This window comes from Tauraco erythrolophus, chromosome 2, assembly GCF_009769465.1.
Source record: "Tauraco erythrolophus isolate bTauEry1 chromosome 2, bTauEry1.pri, whole genome shotgun sequence".
Lineage (NCBI taxonomy): Eukaryota > Metazoa > Chordata > Aves > Musophagiformes > Musophagidae > Tauraco > Tauraco erythrolophus.
This window is the reverse complement of record NC_141466.1, coordinates 45,520,400-45,536,376: the sequence shown is the minus strand read 5'-3', so window position 1 is coordinate 45,536,376 and position 15,977 is coordinate 45,520,400. Positions and strand designations below refer to the sequence as shown.

General features: G+C 39.9%; 1 protein-coding gene across 1 annotated transcript in view; it reads left to right on the top strand.

The window, feature by feature from the left end:
• Positions 1-15,704, top strand: part of MLIP (muscular LMNA interacting protein) — a 49,376-nt gene extending 33,672 nt beyond the window's left edge. The window contains 3 exon segments of the mRNA XM_086625326.1: positions 8,389-8,514; positions 13,443-13,631; positions 15,651-15,704. Of these exon segments, the coding sequence (XP_086481452.1) occupies positions 8,389-8,514; positions 13,443-13,631; positions 15,651-15,704 (369 nt within the window).
• Positions 15,705-15,977: the final 273 nt, after the last annotated feature.

The window sequence follows — 15,977 nt, the reverse complement described above, 5'->3', positions numbered from 1 at the left end:
CTCTAATGAATACTTGGGGAAAAAATGAGATGTGAATGAGAGAATTTCTCCATTGTATTTCAACTAATGGAACTTTAGGGACTTCCTGAATCAATTTCTTCTTTTTGGTAATCTTTGACCACCTCTTTCATGACTTTTTCCAGTTACTTTTTGAATCCTGTTGTACTTTGGTCTCTACAACATTCTGTAGCAATAGAGTTTACTTTTTAATTATGCATCATGTGAAATAGTGCTTTATTTCTCTGTTTTAAACCTACCGCTTGACCTCAGTTCTTGTACTGAAATGGCAAATAATAGCTCTTTCTTCACTTTCTAAATAATATTAATGATTTTCTGGATATTAACCATAATACCCTATCAGTCATCTCTTTTTCATACAGGAAAGTCAAAATTGCTTTATCACTCTTCAGGAAGTATGGATAGTGTCCCATATCTTTGATGATCCTTGTTGCTCTTTTCTATATCTTTTTCAGGTTTTTGTGTTTGAGTTTGGGAGACTAAAACCATAAACTGCTCTTGTCTAGCTCTGAACACAGCACTTCCTGTTTACATGATGATGTGATAAGGTTCTTCATTGTTATTTCTATTCCTTTCTTATCAATTCCAGTAATTTATTTAGTTATTCTTACTTATATTGAGCATTACATAGAACTGTATGCGATAAATTCAAGTTATGTTTCCTGAGTAGTGAGAGTTAGTTTCTGAGCTAACCAGTTCATCACTGCATGTGTAAATTTAGGATGTAGTTTAGTTTTTCCCTGTGAAATGTATCAGTGTTGAATTCGGTTAAGTTTCACCTGCCTTTTTATCATTCATTCATTCAGTATTATAAGATCTATCTGCAACTCTTTGCACTGATATTTTGTTTTTACTCCGTGGAATGATTCAGTATTACCAGTAAACTTTGTCACCTTAGTAGCCACTCTTTTCTAGCTGATCTACATCCACGATTCAAAGCTCGGATTCCAGAGCATGCCTCTGAGGAACTCTACTTCTGTCTTCCTTCCACTCTGAAGTTTATTCCAACCTTTTCTGTCCTATCTTTTAACTAGTTCACAGGAAATATTATCTTTTACTCCATAATAGTTTTGTTTCTTTAGTAGACCCTGCTGAAAGACCTTCACCAAAGCCTTTGGAAATCCAAGTGCAGCATGGCTGCACATCCACTGAACTTTATAATCTGTGATGCAACCTCATTTTATTATCCCTAGTCATGCATTTAGGGACCTGGTGGGAAAAAATCCAAACACTGAGCCTCACTTAAGATGGTCTGTTGATTTTCACTTGATTTCACCTAATGTGTGTTCCTAGATGCTGAAAAATTCTCGTATCGCTAGTTTAAACATAACCTACATCTGCCATATTAGCCAGCTTTCTTGCATCACTGACTCTAAAATAACTGTAAAAGATTTGTCAGGCATGAGTGCCCTTTCAAAAGCCTTTCCCTATTTTTTGTCCAAATGTATACTAGTTCTGTTCTTTAGTATCGTTTGTTCCTACTGCTTTGCACAGCTTGAAATGTCATGGGTCCTGGTCCCCTTCAGGATCCTGTAGGAAAACCTGCCCCACAGTTGTCACTTCTCATTCTTCTGGAGCTGATTATATCTGAAGGAGTAAGTTAAATATCATGATTCATAGCATGGCAATTTCACACTGGAGTTTCTTTAGAACTTTATTTATTCCTTGCACTTTATTTGCTCATTTTATTGATTTGTTCTCAAATCTGTCTTATTGACATTGTACTTGAGAGAGTTCCTCCAAATTGTTTAGTTGCCAGTGTGAGAAGCTCCCTAAGTTTTTCTGTAAGAAGAGCTGAAGTGAGGAATTAATTTTCAGCCTTAGTATCCTCTTCTTCATACCTCTTTCTTATGTCTTGATTATATCTACTGGCCCCATAAACTTTCAGTTGTAATGAAATTTAGCAAGTGTGGTTTGGTTTTTTTTTTTTTTTTCTCTTCTTTCTTTTTTCCTCTAAACTGTATTTGAATACAACTTTCTATCTTTGGAGCTTTTTCCTCCTTATTCCCTTTTTCACTCCTTTACACTACTCTTTGATCTTTTAAAGTCTTCTTATAAGTTGATGCACAGCTTCTCTGAAACATTACTCTCTTAAACAGTGTTCTGGTCACTTACAACCATTTCGTTCTTTTGACAGCTCCTTTGATTTTTTTTTTACTCTTTTTTAATAACTAGTTTAATTATTTAACTATATATTTTATTTCACTTGTTTTAAATTGAAATCACTACAGTGGAATTCTTGTATGTGTCTTTTGTTCAGAGAGTAATGCTGTCTCTGAGCACATTGTGATCTCTATTCATGAATGATTCTTCTCACTTTGACTTAGAAATTTTGCAAGATTTATGATTCAGGTAATTACTTCTCCTCAGTCTCTGACTGACTATACCATAGACCAATTATTTATGGTGACCAGAAATGTCTTATCTATACTGCTCAACTATTTGACTTTTGTCCAATGGACAGACAAAGCATTGGGCATGTCACTATGACTCTCATCAACAGATTTTCTACTCTTTTAAAAGATGACTATGAATGACTCATGATAACAAAGTGCAGAGCCATACCCAGAACACCAACACTACACACAATATTACTGTTATCATTAACTATAACTTTTTTTCTTTATATATTAAGCAATTAAGACAAAATTCGTGTGCGATCAGTCTTGCATACCTTGGTAGCATTTTCCTAGATTTTTTTGGTTCAGAAATGTTAATGCTGCAACAGTCATTCACATGTTTGAGTGTGTAATGGAAGGATTTATCAAAATGTATTTATACACAAAAATAGTAGGAGAGGAGGCATATATATTTAGAGCAAATACAGAGTGGTATTTCTCTATTTTGTAAGAAGGTTTAAAAGATAGTAACAGAAAACACAGTGCAGTTTCTTGCATGAAAAGAATTGTGGTTAGTGTTGCAGGGACTCAAGGCTAAGTAGAAGAAGATGAGTTCAAGCATTTGAAGGAAGAAGAGCATTAGAGAAAAATGGATAACAATCCTCATGGTCTGGTCATGGAGTTAAAGCTGGAGTGTTTCATTTAATATCTAGACATATTTCTATAGTGTATTTTTGTTCTGAGGTATTTTAGATATAATTTGGCAGCTTGAAGTATTTTTTCTCTACTTAATTCATTTCGAAACACATGTATTAGTGAGGTTTCTGTATTTCCTACATTTAAAGCTGTTGAGCCCAAAGCTTCATGAAATTAATTAAACCATGGTTGAGAATATGACATCTCAAGAACTATGGTGTGATCGCTTTCAAGTGAAACAGTACTAAATTCAACATCTTTTAAGACCTATTTCAGTTCAAAATTACATCAAATATAGCATAGAAGAGAAAGCTCCAGGAAGACCTACTATCAGCCTTCCAGTACCTAAAGGGGGTCTGCAAGAAAGCTGAAGAGGGACTTTTTGCAAGGGCATGGAGTGACAGGATAAGGGGCAATGGCTTTAAACTTTAGATTAGATATAAGGCAGAAATTCTTCAATCTGAGGGTGGTGAAGCACAGGAATAGGTTGCCCAGAGGAGCTGTGGATGCCCCATCCCTGGAATTGTTCAAGGCCAGGTTGGATGAGACTTTGAGCAACCTGATCTAGAGGCAGGTGTCCCTGCCCATGGCAGAAGGGTTGGAACTAGGAGATCTTCCCTTCCAACCCAAACCATTTTACAATTCTGTGATTATGATTCTATGATTCTATTATTCTATGATAGTTGTCAGATGTAGCATAAAATCAGGGGTTTTGGGTGCATCTGTCCAGCTACAAATGATTTAATGACCTTTGAGCACTGATGAGTGACTTCTGGAAGGCAGTCCTTGACATGGGTCTATATCCATACTTTCTGAAGCACCAAATGGCAGGCATCACTGAAGTGAAATGTGTCAGTTATACTAAGGAGTGGTCCATACAGAGTCACCACATAACAAAGTAGGAAACAAAAGAGATTCATGACATATCAAAGGAAAATATGCTAAAAGAGTTTCCTGAAGAAAGGGAAGGAAGCAGAGAGGGAAGCAGAGAGCAGCATCAGTGTTAAGGGCTTGCCCTTATTCTCTTCCCTGCCACCAGCCTTGGCAGCGAGCAGTGCCTGGGCAAACCTGCTCCCTTTTCTGATCTCAGACTTGCTCCTCTGCTGGTCCCAGAATGGTAGCAGAGGTTATTGCCTCTTTCAAATAATTCTTACTGTGAGTCTATCCCTTTTCTCCAGCTGTTGAAGAGAAGACTCATCCCTGTACTGTGAGTAGAATGGAAAAGGGCTAAATCTCTTGATTTTAGTTTCAGCTTAGTTTAGCACAGAGTCAGTGGGAATCATAATACAGTATGGTATCCGACATCTTGTTGAAAATTCATCTGTTTCTTGAAAGGCAATATTTCAGTATGAACAAAAATAAAGAAAACATGAATTTCAAACAGGCGACTGTCCTTGTTGTCTGTGGTCTGGTGCAAGACCTGTTGCTGCTTCAGCATGAAGTTGGAGAAAATAACTATCCTTTCTTTCTAGGCTTTTCAGTGATGTGAATGAGGAGGAAGAGGAAGTCCTTTTAACCACAGTTATATGACTTCACATCTTCAAATATACTAAAGGAGAACTTCATTGTAGACTGATACAATGCCTGGAATGTTTTATTGCATTTTTGCAAGTGTAAGGCCTCTTAGAAGGGAAATAAAAATAAAATAATATGTTCAATAATGTATTTCCCCTTGTGAAGACTAATCTGTGGCAGAAAAGAAACAGAAGAGGAATATTTTAATGTGCTCCACAGTTCAACTAGACAAAGTGTCTGTGTCTGTATTGTTAGGACAAAAGCATCCTTTTGTTGACAGTGGAAGTGGCAATGCTCCTTCTTGACAAGGGAGCCAGTTCCTCACCATCTGAAAGCAGGTGCTCTCAATAGTTTATAGGCTCCTCAGATGACTCTTCTCAGTGCTGACAGAAGATGACAGTATTTGCTGCGTTTGCTGCATTGCATACTTGCCCCATCTGCCTCAGGGTCTCTTTCCCCCCAAAAACGATAAGTTTGTTGGAAAGAACTGTGAATGGTTCCTCTCCATGAGGGAACTTTTTGGTTATCCCATTTGAAACAGAAGGCTTCAAAGACTACAAGTGACTATTTGTACAGAAAAGTTGGATATAAAAGCTCTGCAGACAAACAGACTTGGTGCTTGCTAGGTGTTAAGTGAGGTCTGAAGGACTCGGTGCAGAAAGGAAGAGAGAGAGAGGGCAGCTAACTCTTTTATCCCAAGGCTAGCTCTCCTGTTTTGTTATACATTTCTATCTGATCATGTCATATTTTCATTAATCATTTATCTGGTTGTCTCAGAGCCTGGCTGCTTCAAAACAGCCCTGCATCGAAAACATTTTAAAAAGCCAATTCCTTGTTAAACTTTAAGAAGCAACTTTCTTGTTTACAGGAAAGCTGTTCAGGTATCCAGAAAGACTTCGTATCTGTGTAGTGACACAGAGCACTGCAATGTGTGACTGCAGTCATTGCTAACTACCAAAGAAGGGTTTGGCCCTATATACTTTGGGGATGTCTGTATGCTCTGGATAAGGGGAAGTGACAGTGACTTGTCTAGGAGAAACATGGGGCTCACAGGAGTTTAGGCCTCTGCTGAGAGGAACAGGATTGCAACTGGGACCTTACCAGTTTCAGCAAGATCTCAGGGACAACCAGTGTCATAATAACAGAGGAAAAAATTAGAGGTGAACAAGCCCACACACCTACCAACGAGAAGTTCAGTCTTCTGACTTTTGAGTTAAATATCATGCAAGGCTCATTTGAGTACAGCCAAAATATCTTTTGTTGCTGAAGAAGGGTGGCCATGACCATACTGTCTATCGACAGGTGCCCTGGCCCAGCCTGTCCTCCTATTTCTGACTCTGCGTTTGCTGATCTGGGCCAAAACCATGCCAGGGAGCATCCTGGCACCGAATCAGTACAACTGATTATGGGTCAGCTCTGGAGCTTGTGTCTTGGTCCTGTGTAATTCGCTAATTGGGCTGTAGCCGTATGATGGCAGCTCATTGTTGCCATAACAGCCTTTACCATTTCTCAGAGCTGTTGTAGGAAGACCAACACTTTCCATGGCAAGACTAAGTTTTAGCTTGTTTCTCAGCAGTGTCAATTGTGTCTTCTGCTATCAAAGAAAGAAGTCGAATTTTTAGTTTTGTATCAAAGATTTTATATAACTTGTCTGGGAGCTAATAGAGTATTTCAAATTCTGGTTGCTGGCTGATATCTGTGACTCTGTTAGCAGAGTCAGACATAAACATATGACTCAATCAGCACTTGAGTGCATGATGTTGTTTAGAAAATGCTTCCTTAAAAGCATTTCTATAGCGTACTTTTGGAAGAGGTTTCCTACCTAAGGAGAATAGCTTATCCTTGGTGAGTTCAGGTACCTCGATGGGCTTTTATTTGCATGGTTACAAGGTGTGGAGGAGTGTGAGAAGGCCACAGGTCTTTTGTCTGTGTAATGATGACTTCATAACAACTGTAGCTGCTTTTTTTATTTTTATGTTTAGCTTTCTGTTGAAAGCCAGGAGTCTTACTTTTACAAACTCTTCTCAGAAATCTTGGAGAGGACAATAAGTACTTTACAGTTAATCCTACAAAGAAATAGTCGTGATCTATGGACTATAATCCATTAAATGAGCACTGCATCTTTCACTAAGTTGACCTTCTTAATTAAAAAGTTTTTAATGTAACTTGGCAGTTATCATTCTTTTAAAAAAAAATAGTATCACCTCATGGCTGATTTTTTGCTTTCAGTTGAATATGTATCTTCTTATTCGAAAAGGCAGATGAAAGGGCCCCAACCTGTGGAAAGGAGGGAGGGGATAAAACACAAAGCTAAGGGAAGATTTTTTTGCTGCCTAGGCCTTGCTTTTCTTATGTGTGTTGAGCTCCTTACTACCTCTGCTGCCTTCACCTCAGAGCCCCAACTCTCTCAGCCTGTCTTCATAGCAGAGGTGCTCCAGCCTTCGAATCATCTTTGTGGCCCTCCCTTGGACTAGCTCCTATAGCTCTGTATCCTTCTTGTGTTGGGGACTCCAGAGCTGAACACAGTACTGCAGGTGGTCTCACGAGAGCAGAGCAGAGGGGCAGAATCACCTCCCTTGACCTGGTAGCCACGCTAAGTTTCTTTTTTTTTCCAGACAGACCGCTTAAGTGTATTGCTCTTATAAATGGGCAGCATGGAGTTGTTAAATGTACATAGCCTAAACCTTATAAATAAATCTAATTGTGAATCGAGTTTCTTTTCTGCATTTTTATACCCCACTGGGTACTGAGGATGGGGAACTATGACAGTACCTATTTCTCAGTCCCAGATGAACAAGCTGCCCCTCTGGGCTGCAACCATAGAAGCTACTCAGCAGCAGTCCTGTTGTTGCCTATATCAGTTGTGACAAAGACTGGCCATTTTCTACGGTTTATCCATAACAGAGAAGAATATAATCAACTTATTTGAAAGTTTAAATTCAATCACAGACCCCTCCAGGACTTCAGTACTTACCAAATTCCAGTGAGAATGTACACTTTTTTCTTCCTTTTCTTTGCTTACCAAACAAGTTATCTATTTTAAAATTATACCCTAGCCTCTGTTTAGTTTATGCCACAATCCATCATGTCAGACTTTACTGTAAGAATTCTGAAAATCACAGATGTACTAAATTGACAAGTTAATAGTCAATTTTTTGGTTGGCTGGTAGCTAACCAAGAGACTTTTTCTTGATTAAATAACCTGATTTGTCTGAAATGAGGGGTATCATACATCAACCCTGATTAAAATCTCTAAAATTGTACTTTTCCAAGTGAACTCTTAAAGATGCTGTCAAAATCCAGCATGCAGTCACTGGTATTATTCTCCAGAAAGACTTTCCCCTAATATGTTGCTGCCTGAGTGTAGCTTAACAGCATCAGGTTGCCCTTCCTTATTTCACAGTTACTGTTTTGAGGAGCCAGAGTGAAAGCAGATGTGTGGTTGTGCATAAAGTCTGACTTGATGACCTTATCAAGAAGCACCTGAACAGCTAACAAAACTAGCCAACAAAGCCCACAAACCATAATCTGACAGCCCAGCATCTATCTTTGTGTTGGTAACCAACAGATGTCAGTCATGAGATTCTGGGCATAAAAACAGCTCTTGCCATTTTTGTCCACAATCTGTATTAAAAGTAGGCCAGGCAGCACGACACTTGAATGATTTCGATGGTGAAATATGTTATTAATGAAATTTAAAAAAATCTAGTCTGTTCAGCCCCACTGAAGTTGCCTTGTCTAAAAAATATTCTGTAAATTGTAAAGCATTTTATTTTATTTTTCTTCCATCTCTTTTCTCCTGGATGTGGTATGGGTCAAGACAAAACCTGGCGTCATTCGTCCCGTGCTGGTGAAAGGAAAGAGTACACAGCAAAAGGAGGAGCCCTATCAGCCCAATCCTTTTAAAAAGTACCTTGAAGAAATCAGTGATCAAGATATTGAGCAGGTGAGTAACTCTCACTCTGAAGGATTTTGTAGCCTCAGCTAGTTTCCTTAAAGATGACGGAGTACTCTTAGATCCGTGCCTTGTCCTGGTCTCTTCTTTTTTTGCAAAGTTAGATGATTCGCCAAGGGGCACCTGGATCCTGGAGCAAAGTCTCCAGGCTGGAGATGGGCAGCTGGGCTTTCTACAGGGACTTATTTGTTGGTGATCTAAAAACCTGTATGTTGAGGAAAGGACCTTTTTATGATATCTGTGGGAAATACTGTACAAAAGAAAGCGGAAATCTTGTGCTCCCCTCTCTAGCAGGTGTCTGGGATCAGATCTACCAGAAAGTGCTTCCTCCATTTGGGAGGAGGAACCTGAGGAGGATTCCAGACCTGAATCCTCTCTAAAGAGAAATGAGGACAGAAAGGACTGGGCAAGGTTCACTCTTCCCTCTCCAAGGGAGATGGGAGGAGCCCCAGTGAGTTTCCTTGTCATTCCCTGGTGTGTAGCTCCCCAGGTCCACATTCATGTCCCACCACAGCTTGAGGGTACAGCTCTTCTACCAGCTGTGAGGAGCATTAATGGGCAACCCATGGAGCAAGAAAAATCCTGTCTTCTCCCACAGACCTCTGCATAAAGCCACAGCATCACTTGGCAAAAACACATCTTGAACTTTGTTGACCTGTATGAGGCATCATGTCAGAGAAACTCCAGGGAAATGGTTCTGTCAGCCTTTTCTCTTGCGTTTGTGTGCATTAGTGTGAATTAAACCCTAACTGCGATACATAATCTGAATGTCCTTGGTAGGAGCTTATTATTAACCTATCCAGTATGTTTGGAATCTTCCATTTAGTAAAGTGAAGCCAATAGCCCTCTTGCCAGACATGATGTGAATAAAATACGTTACTAATTGAATTTCTCTTACTCCTATGCCTCTCTAGTCACATTAGAGAGAGACTTTAGCAATAGCAGTCCTCTCTTCTTCCTTTTATAACTAAATTTTTAAAAGATTTTCATTTTAGTTCTTTCCATCCCTCCCCATAGCTCTGACTTGCTGTAGGACAATCCTGGCAACTTCTCAGTTCATACTGCAGCATTACAAACAAAGACAGACTTTTATATAATATTAGTGGGTTTCAGCAACATGTATGGGTGGCATCAGAAGGTGTCTCATTCTGTAAGTTTCTATAGAATGTAGAGTTTTTGTAAAATACAAGAAAATATGCATAAAAATGTTTTACAATTTGTCTCCAAACTTTTGAGGTTGACAGTGAATATTTGACTTCAGAGACTACAGGTGAGTTCATAGTGAATTTTTCACGCTTTTGCTTACTGGAAACCTTCTGATGCCAAGGCACTGTGCTGCCACTCACTTGGAATGAAAGAGGAGGAGAGCTGACCTAAAGCTGCTGCTAGAGACTTTCTGGTCCAGGCCACCTCAACGAGGCATCTCTACAAAGGCAGGGGCAGCTCATATCACCCTTTTGTAAGGGCTGGGCACTGATTCTGCTGGCTGTAGTTTTGCTGAGGAGGAATGATGCAATCACCAAACTTTATATTTTCAGGCAAATACAAACCTGAGGTTATTGCCATAGTCAGAAGCTTTCTGATATTTGAAGCTAATTGTGAAAACCAATCAACTTACACTTTGTAAATTACATATGGTACATATTACTGAAGTACTGGGGATATAATAAGTCCATGAATAAATGTGGTTGCCATAACAAAAGCCAAAATTTTTTTATATGAAAGCTATGTATTAAAAGAACTAAACAAACAGTGCACTGACTTGGATAGATGGAAAAGTTAATTTCACAATGAATATTTTCAGTTTTCCTTCCTTTATTTAAAAGAACAATGTCATATGCTTTAAAGTACTGATAAATTAGTATTTTTATCCTAACCTAAGAAATACCACAGGTTGCTGTAAAATACCTGTTATTTTGGGAGATCTCTATTAAGATGTCTTTCTTTTGAAAAGGAAGTACTTAGAGCTGTATTCAGATAGATTCACTGACTTAACAGGAACTGGTTTTGGTTGTGTGAGAAATGGCTACGTGATTCTAGTGGTGGTCTAATACAACAATTAATAGTACCATATCAGCCAGATCTGAGGAAAACACTAAAGTGCTGAACAGCACAGCATATGCTTATGATTTCAGCTCTTGCCTCTCAGAGTAGGTTCATGGTGCTGATGTAAGTCCCTTGTGAGTAGAGGAGACTTGAGTTCTGATGTGAGGATGAACTATGAAACTCTCCTGAAGGGCTTCAGTGCCTGTAGGAGGGCTGCAGTACTGCCTCTGGGACTGGGCTCGGTGCCCAGGCAACAGCTTGAAAATTGCAGTGGTTGTCCCTAGCCACAGGGTTATCAGCCTACAAGGACACTCATTCTTGCTCTTCACCTGCTCTCAGTAGTTAGCGTTTTTGGCTGCAAAGCAGCTGGCTTCCAAAGAGTAGGAGGTGTTCCCACCAATATTACCCCAAAATTAAGTAAATTGACTGCTTTCATGGGATATAAGAACTGTGAATTAAAACTAGGAGACTAGCAGCTAGGCTTTCTGCTGAAGAGTCAGTGCTTGTCCCCTTGTCCTCAAATAAGAACTGAGCAAGCATCTATTGTGGGCTGAGGGCAAAACTGCTCATATTTTTACTGATTTTCCCTGGTTTTCTTTGGAGATTTTCCCAGTCCTGCTGGGATGTTTGGCCCTTACATTTCTATTCACCCTCTCTGGGTGACGTTGCTGTCCCTCCTTCACCTGGCCCATCTTGAAAAGACAGACCCTTTCAGGCTGCATCTTCGAGGGTGGTACAGACTAGATGAGGTTCCAGATGGCACCAGCTTTATTAACTTCTCTGGTTTGATTTTTCTTAGGCCTCTGCAGTTCCTCCCCTCCCTGCCAAACCTCCCAGTGTGACACTGAGCACTGGTGACTATGTGGGTGACATTCAGCTTGAGACATAATGATGCAGCCAGCCATAACAGCTGACCTTCATCTTCACATCTCTCTGTGGAACACATTTTTTTTTGCACAACAAAGTAGCTTGTTTGCTTTTCACTTTGTTAAAAAATGTCCCCATATGGAAAAGGTCATTTCCCTTGCACAAAAAAAATAGTAATTTTGCTTTAACAGGCAGCTGTTCTCATGCAGATAATCCAAAGTAATGGATGGAGACAAAAAGAGATTTCTAAATTAGTAAGGATCATCTGGAAAGAATGTAGCTCAGCTCACAGATAGCTCTTTTTGTCTGTGTTCTGGCTAAGCAGTATATAGATTGACACTGGTGTTTCAGTGAAATTTACAAACCAGGGAAAAATCCCATTTTATTTCGGCTTTTTCTCATGTTAGGTGATATTGCCTTCCCCCCCAAGGATGTACACAACTTGCAGCACTGGCTATTCAGTGGATATCCCCCCATCAAACACTTGTTACAGACAGAGTGTTGTATTTCTGAGGTTCCAACCTGACAGTATTAAGCTTAGGTGCCTCACTGGAGATGACAATTTCCCCATCATGAGAAATATTTTTTTTTCCTCTTGCTTAGCACATTTCAATAATATTTCAGGAATTTTACAAGTACTCTCCAATTTGTTCAAAAAAGCACCATAAAATGTACCGGAACTATAAGTAACTTGTGAGCAGCGTTGATGTGACGGTTTCATGAACATTTTCATTTGAAACTGGGGAAACGGAATTTCTTTTAGGAAAAAATAGAGCATTTTGTAACATAGTGATATGAAAACAACTCATAATCAATGTCAGAGAATTCAGACGCTTGCCAATATTTATTAACGAGAAGGTACACAGGCTTCTTTGTCATTAAAAAAAAATAAACCACTTTGGGCAATGGAAGAGCAAGATAAGGATGAACTAAAGAGATATTAGTTACACTTGGCAGGAAGCCATGAGGCCAGTTTGCAAGGTTTATCATTAATGGAAGCAGGGCTGGTGCCTCTGAGGAGGAGCGGCAGGAGACAAGGTCGTTGTGAAGCAACTGCTGCCTGGTCCCCTTCCTGCTGCCTGGTCCCCTTCCAGCTGCTCTCACCGCCACTGGGCTCTGATCCGCTCGTTTGCTCATGCTCACTCTTTCAACAGGCGATACATCAGCTTCTGCTGGAGCTAATTGCAGCTCTTGTCACAAATTTGCTGGGTCTTGAGCTCAAAGGCACAGCATGCAGGAGAGTTTCTTGTCTAGACTCAGCCAGACAAGCGGGTGAGAATTCAGGATGTATTGTGTCCATGGCCTCGACAAAACCTAAGCACAATATTTGAGCCAAAACCTGAGTATGCCGCCTTGACTCTATCCCAAATCTTTTAAAACTCAGGTTTTTAAAAAGATTTTATCTTTTAGGTGCAAAAGCACATATGTATTGGGTTTTTTTAAACAGAAACACTATTAAATGCTGACAACTTGCAGTAGTGAAAGATATTGTATGTGCACCTTCAATGGTTTAACTCTTAAATGGCCGAAAAGGCTTGTCAGAGTCTTATTAAAAAGCCTGAAGTGCTCCTGCTAGTACACAGATAAAGTAGACTTTCTTTTGTACCTCAGACTCCTTTTTCAGATTGGTTTTGCTTCCAATTTACCCTCTCAGAAAATGTCCCAAAACGTGGCCATTTTATCTTGGCACAAGATCCTTCTGGGCTTTCCTTTTTTTGTCACTCGAGCATCAGTTGAGCTGTTGGAAGGAGGTGCACTAGACCCCAGCTGAAGCGTAACTGGTTTAATGGGACATCTACTGCAGGTTTTTCTGTGTGTACTTTCATGCTAATGAAAGTGCTTAGTGTAGAGCAATTGTATTGGCATGAAGGTAGAGTATCTTTCCTAGCTAATCATCAAGCCCTATGAAATGTAAAAAAGGTGCAAGACAAGCACTTTGCTTTCTGTCCAAACCTTCTTTTTTGCATCCATTAATCTGTTTCTGTTTACTCTTCTTGTTTTCATAGGAGGCTGCTCTCCTACACCCTCTGTATCCAACTAAACTGATCCCTCCAACTAAATCCCCTTTGTGTCCTCCATCCGTCTCCCTTGCTGACTGTCTAAACCCTGGACCTTTCAGCCACTTGTGTTCCATCACGTGTGATGTTCATGAGAATCCTTATAGCCCCTACAGTCACAACTCTTTGTACAATAAGGTGAGCGTCAAGTGTGGTGTGATTTGAGAACTTTGTCAGACTTTTACCCTTTCAATTCCAGACAGAATTCAGCTGAGCCATTATGATTCAGTGCTGGCAGGTGCTCTGGGAGATGCATCTCAGACAAGCCTGAGTCTCCAGCGTCCCTGGAGATATTACTGCTTTTCCTTCCCTCGACACATCATGGGGCTTGCTTCCTCCACATCTGCTAGGACAGGGCTCCCACCACTCTTCTTTCAAGCTATTTGTTCTCTAAAGGAGGAATAATCTATATCATGCCTCATGCTCAGATTACTTTTAACAGTTACCCACACTAAAGTAATGGGCTGTTTCTTTTTTTGGGGGGGACTGAGGGAAGGGAGGCTAACCTGAGAGAAATACAGGCTTTTCCACTGGCTTTATCTGTCATCCTGACAAGCAGATGTCTCTTTGCTAATGCAAAGGGTATCGCACTCTTGCTGACATTTGTGTCTTCTTTGAAATAGCAGTGACGAAGTTAGACAAAATCTCTCTAGTCCAAGATGTGTAGATGACAGCGGTGGCTTAATGAGCTTTGTAAGGTGAAAACTGGGCCCTATGTCTTAGCTGAAGTCTTTTTGAAAAACAGCCGACTCAAGGTATTTACAATACCTCCAGAGAGCCCCTGTCTGGTGTTAGAAAAGCATCAGCGGTGGAAGTCCATCGAAGACGCTGTTTGGACCCCTCAGACTGATCCCTCCCATGTCCTCTTTATCTAACACAGAACCTGGCTGCAAATGCTTAAACCTTGGTGCCAGGAGACATAATCTCGCTCCAAGATGTGCAGTGTGCTTTATTTGGGATGCAAGAGGTTAAAACATAGGCATTAGGTGCTGCTTCTTTAGTCTGTGTCATGGTTTCCTCATCAGGGGAAGCACCAGGGAAAATACACATTACTAGTTTCAGGCACGCTGGGAACCGAGATTGCTTTGGAGAGAAGTATCAACCCTGCAGACAATGTAGGTTGGTCAACCATCAGACTCTGAAGAAATGCCTGGAAATGCCTTTCTCTCCTCTTTGACTAGAAACATAATTTAGGTTAATAGGCAATGTCAATAGCGTCTGAAGTTGGCCTCTCCATCCTGTAGGATTTACAGAATTTATCATTTTACCCACTTATTAGGATGGACTAAAACTAAAAAGAAAAAACAGCCTTCCATTCTGTCTTTGAGGAATCCTGAACAAAAGAGTCTTTTCATATCTGCTAGGCTGGGTTTTGTTCTATTTCAATTTTTATTAAACTGAGTTGACATGTTTATTTAGGCAGTAATGATTTTATGATCAAGCATATTTTGACAAGTTTCCTGGTTCATTGCAGGACATTCACATCAACAAACAAAGAGTTCACATGGCCACTGAAGCTAGTTTTCATAAAGAAAATGAGTATTTGCTGTTACTAATGAAAACACTGCTAGAAAATCAGAAATTTGTAAAGGAAGGCAAATAAGGCAGGGAAAAGTCTGAAGATAAGCTAGTGTAATTTTTTGGTATATCACGTTAGCTGTTTTCTCAAACAGGGATATGCTGAAATAAGGTAATTTTGCAGCTGCTCTGATTTCCCATAGCACTGTGCAAACGAAACTCCTCTCTTAAATGCGGAGGTCAAAAGGACAGCTCAGCCTGTGTATTTGCATTCCACCCACATGGTGATGATTATGAGATCTCTTCATCCACAATTTTTTATCTCAAGGAACTTTTGTCATTCCAAGCAACCTTTGTGAGCTTTGCAAACTGATAAATGCAGCCACACCTCTCTGATGTTAACAGGTTCTTCCTGTACAATGTAAATAAGAGAGCTGCATCATCTCTTTGATTTCTTCCATTTCCCTGCATAACATAAATTTACTCTCTTGGGTCATTTTTTACTGCCTGCTGTTAGCAAAGGTGTTTCACATGCTTTTCCTGTAAGCTTCACACATCCGTAAACATCTTTTCTTTTAATTTTATATTTTATATGTTTTTCATATATTATATGTTTTTTACACTCTTATTTCCGTCTAGAACTCCGACTATTTAAGTCCGCAGCTTTCCAAGGTTGAGCAGCACCAACCATAGCCCAGAAGTTACTGAAGAGTGCTCTCTTCTGTCAAAGAAAATCTCAGATCATTTAATTTTACTTCAAATACTTCTGCAGCAGCATTTTGAGTGGTTATGTCATCAGAGAGTTAATCGGGAGGGCTGTGTTTTAGATGAGGCCCTAGTACTGACCTGCTGTGACAATTTGAGCAAAAAATATCACACATTTGGGCTTCTAGTTGACTTCCCACTGCCATCCCTTTCATCGCGTAAGTGAAATACCTTGAATTTTTGGTCAAGAGCACACGCAAT